The sequence below is a fragment of the Convolutriloba macropyga genome, unplaced genomic scaffold (assembly GCF_964194025.1).
Source record: "Convolutriloba macropyga unplaced genomic scaffold, txConMacr16.3 SCAFFOLD_4235, whole genome shotgun sequence".
Lineage (NCBI taxonomy): Eukaryota > Metazoa > Xenacoelomorpha > Acoela > Convolutidae > Convolutriloba > Convolutriloba macropyga.
Genome location: NW_027450464.1, coordinates 18016 through 22664, shown reverse-complemented (window position 1 = coordinate 22664; position 4649 = coordinate 18016). Strand labels below are relative to the sequence as shown.

Genomic DNA, 4649 nt, shown 5'->3' with positions numbered 1-4649 from the left:
CACTGCCCAGCCTTGGTCTTGCCAATGTCTTCCCGCTGCACACAGGCCTGTGTGTCACCGCCGAGGGGTGGCGGAAAGGGCACCAGTAGCCCAGCAGCCGAGGCTGTGTAAGCTAATGCAGCCCGGCGGCATGCTTTCAACCGTGCACACCGCAGGACCTCGGAGGCTGGGCAGAGGATGATGCGTACGCTGTTCAGGACTGGGAGGTGCTAAGTGCCGCCATTCTCAAGGGCCACAAGGTGAGAGTTTCTGGCACCACGTGGCCCCGTGCTCCTCAGCCCCCGGCTCCTTCATCAGCACCCCCCCCCCCCCCCTCTCCCCTCCCTAGCTTCTCCTCTGACCTTCTCTACCTGAGGGTCGAGTGGTGATCTTCCCACGTTGCACAGGTCGAGGTGGTGCCGGACGCACTGTACTGGTACCGCACGAACAGTGGGTCCATGGTCAGGAACAAGCTTTACAGCGTCACCAACTCCCTGCCCATGCGCTCCTTCCTGCGCTACGGTCAGCCCCTCCTGTCGCCGGCCATCGTCGTGGCAGCGAAGCAGGTTGAGGATGCGGCGTTGCTCCGACAGAAGGTATGGCAGGCCCAGACATGCGGTTTCCTCCTATGGCTTCCCCACATTTCCCGTTGTCTCTGTATCATTCCGTCCGTCCGTCCGTCCTTTGTTCGCCTGTCTATGGATGGCTCCCGGCCATCTTTCCGTCATCGTCAACCGGAGGTCCCTGCCACCACAGCCGGCTTTGACACCGACGCGTCTCTCTGTGTCCAGCTGTGCATGGAGCCTATGCGTGTCAGGGATTAGGAATCGCTGCCACCTGCCAACGCATATCGTCTCTTTGACTGTGCTGAGGGCGACCGCTGGTGTGGTATTTATTCCCTGCAGGTGGCCCACATGGAGGGATCGCTCTCCTCACAGGCACAGCTGCTGAAACTCATGTCATCTGAGTACTGCAAGGGCAGAGACACAACCTTGCCGCCGACAAACAACCGTCTGCGCGCCAGCGAGTTTGAGAGGTGGACAGCACAGGTGCGCTCGCAGGTGCCACAGACGGTTCCGTGGCCGGTTTGTCCTGCGCGCTGTGAATCTGAAGCGGCAGCCTGCCGATTGCTGCCGCTCAGGGCCTCGCAGAGCAGTGGGACAAGTACGAAACCGCCGGATATACGTGGTCTGAGGAGTCCAGGCCAGGCGGATTCAGGCTGGCCGAGTCAAAGGCGTGCCCCCCCCCCCCCCCCCCCTGTCCTTCCACCTGCTGTCGCCGGCACAGCCTTCAACACTCTTTCATTTACTCTGTTGCCGGCAGTTCTCCCGGCTTTGCCGGCGCTCTTCCTGAACTCATCGTGCTGTCACTCGAAGCCATCGCTCGCCCCATGGCCCGCACGCCAACAGCGTGCGCCGGCGCTTCCTCACTCGTGCATAACCTTATGGGGTTGGGCGAGGAGCGTTTGGTCGTGGGCAGCCCACACAGAGCCTCCTTCCCCTTTCTGTCTGAGAGTGCTTTGCCCGGTGCAGGACCATCACAGCGTCAACGTCACTCTCACCAATATTGGCCAAGCCGGAGGCGCCATCCAGCACCACATGCTTGGCCAGGCCGTGGCTCGCCCCCTCCTGCTGCAGGTCCGGGCCCCTCCCCACCCTTCCCCTCTCATGCCCTAATGTCTCCTCCCCAAACATCGCCGTCCTGTGACGGCAGCCGGGTACAGGAGCGGCCCTCCGACTGAGTTGTGGCGTGGTGTGGTGTGGCGCAGGGTTGGGCGCGCGTAGCACAGATGATCGGCGGTAGCGGGACCCCCGCAGACTTCTCCATATATGCAGACATAACTTACCAGGTTTGAATACACACGCTTGCATGCATCCTGCGTCTCGCCGTCTTGCCTGTCCCTCCGTTCTTCCACCCCTGCCTGCCCCTTCACTTCACGCCGTTTCCCTGCCCGTCCCCTCCCCTCCCTCCCCTCCCCTACCCTCCCCTTCCCGCCCCTTCCCCCGCTCACTTCCCACCCCTGCTACATCCCCGGGCCCCCTTCATGTCCTCGTACCCGCTCGCCTGCCCTCGCTCAAAGGTTCAGAAATCCTGGGTTTCCGGCACGGCACGGAACGGCATCGGGTGTTTTGCTTTGACCGTCTCTGGGCAGGCGGAAGTCGGCTGAGACTGTGTTGCTGCGCACCGCAGGACGGCACCCACCGCTGGGCCTTCCACATCCCCATGGACCCCGACAGCACAGAGTGGCAGCATGGATGGGCAATCATAGACGCGCCCAAGCCAATCCATTTGGTGACGGTGGTGACAATGTTCCGCTGGTTTGAGGTGTGTTTGCTGCATTCACATCAGGCCTGGGGCTGGGGCAGTGTGTCTACGCCATGCATGGGAATGGGCAACGAGTAAGGTGTGGATCGGGGCGTTCAAAACACGTGCGAGCGAGGGAGGGGAGGGAGAAGGGGAGGGGGAGGGGGAGGGGGAGAGAGAGCGTTTGTGACACCGAGTGCTGGGACGGGAGAGTCGAAGGGGGGGCGAAAGGGACCGAAAGAGAGAGAGAGAGAGAGAGAGAGAGAGAGGTCCGCGAGCTGAGGGCATCTCACGTCCTGGACAAATGCATTGCTTCTCTCCAGGGCACTGTTCTCTTCGATGATCTGTCGCTGACAGATGTCAACGAAGGGATGTGTTACGTCCCGGTCTAGCAAAGGGGGCGGACGACGGGCGGGGGCGGGCCGTGACTGTCGGATTGGCGACGGTGACAGGCATTGCTGCATAGCGCTGGACGTGTCGATATTTGGTGGGCTGCAGCCTGGTGCGCCAGAGCACGTTGTAATCCATGTCGACATGGTCAGGCCGGTGACATTCCAGCGTGACCACATGCATCGCCCCATTGACCTTCACTGCGGAAGTGCCCTCGCAGTTGGCCTCAGTGATACTAGACACGGCAACACAGTCAGGCAACATCAATCCCAGCTGATGCATTCCAATGCTTTGGGTTCACCCTCCGTTATGCGACAGGTCCCCTGGCTTCTGGCAGGTGCGTTGCCGCTCCGTGCACGTTGCAGGGGTGCGGGCAGCTGCAAGTGTATGGCCGGTAGGTGATTTACACCGCCGTAGACCTACGCTGCATCAAGATCCTCGCAGGGCCGACACCTGGCCAAGCCTGTGAGAATGTGTGAGGAGCCAAGGTCGTTATGATCGTGACGCCGCGCATGGAACAACGGCAAGAAGTGTATCTGAATTCCCTCTCCATGCCTGTCGCATGCTATGCTTTGTGGTGTGCCAGAGCCGCACCACTGTCAAGATCCCTGCTTGTTGCAGCTTGTGCCGCAAAAGGTATGCCAGTGCTCACCAGGTCACCGCTGCCATGTCTGCATGAAGCCCACCTCGGCAAAGGATGTGGCTGCTGCCTCCTTTCAGATGGCGTACATGGCCTCTGACGAGTCTCTCTATTGCACTCTGTAGCACCATCTTGCGGTGCTCTGCTACCCACGTGCGGGACACGTGCTGTGGATCAATGGCTACTTGAATGGACCTTCCTCTGGCCTCGCGCAACTTTCACAATCAGGGGTGCAGCGCTGATTGACGATTTCTATGAACCTCAGCCTCGCCTCCGAGGCCGAGCACCTGTCCGTCCCTTTCCGGAGAATAGCAGCGCATCCGCCGTTGATCCTCACGGCTTCCTGTGCGGAGGATATGCAGCTGCCGGCGGCCGCTTCGTTGCAGATCCGCCCTAGCTCGTCACTCAACAGTGGGACCAGAGACAACGCCTTCACCTCGGGGAGGCATTCCGTCGCAACCCGGTCGCATGCAATCTGTCCGATCCCCAGCCCGGCGTCCGATCCGCTGGGGTTACACCGTTGCCTGGACGGCGCCGCAGGTCGCTGATTTCCTTTCTGCTGCCAGCGGCCGCCCGGTGCCGGCGGAGGGCCAAAGCGCGCAGGCGAAGCACTGCCCGTGGGTGATGGCGACCCTCGCGTTGGTGCTGGCCAACGCCACACTCTATCATTTCCACTGTCGCCCTTATTGTTGTAATAGTTGGAACCCGAGGCGTAATAACTCGACGACGCGCGGCTCGGATCCGTCATCTGCGCTTGGTCGTAGGTGTTACCAGGTCGAGAGTTGTCTGATGGGTTCCCAGCGCTGCCGCCGGACCACCGCGAGGCGCTGTTATAGGCCGGAGGCTGCGAGCTGCAGGGCGGCCCTCGAGCTGGGCCGCACCATATTCCGCACAGATCCATGTGGCATTCCGCCATGAGCTTTCGACGAGATGGATCTCTCGTGGCCTCCGAGTTCCCGGTCCATGATGACAGTAGCACGAGGCCGAGGAAGAGCGCCGCGGTTCCCATGACGCGCCGCCTGGCCTCCGTTCTTGCTCTACGGCAACCCGGCATCGGGCTGCTGAAACAATGCTCGCACAGAGCCGACAGCGCTATTCACTTTCACAAGAGCTATCCCAGACCTACAGTTGGACGTTCAGGCCTGTAATATTCAGTATTTTCCATGTATGCAGCAACCGGACGGGGGATGGGGCAACAGAGGGTGCTCGATCCAGTCATGCATGCGTGGTCTGATCAACTCCGAAGCGTCTGCGTCTCGCAAGATCTGTCCAGGTGTCGAGTCGTGCCGGGAGGTACCTAGCGTCTAGCGATCATGTGATGCATCACGTACATGAA

General features: G+C 61.1%; 1 protein-coding gene across 1 annotated transcript; it reads left to right on the top strand.

Annotated features, from left to right (window-relative positions):
* Positions 1–155: 155 nt before the first annotated feature.
* LOC142355923 (uncharacterized) lies at positions 156–2704 on the top strand (the record flags this gene model as incomplete). Its single annotated transcript, XM_075407937.1, has 8 exons — positions 156–239; positions 387–575; positions 885–1028; positions 1121–1213; positions 1512–1616; positions 1748–1828; positions 2170–2304; positions 2607–2704. Coding segments are annotated over 8 exons (900 nt in total), but the record flags the coding sequence as incomplete, so codon positions are not given.
* Positions 2705–4649: the final 1945 nt, after the last annotated feature.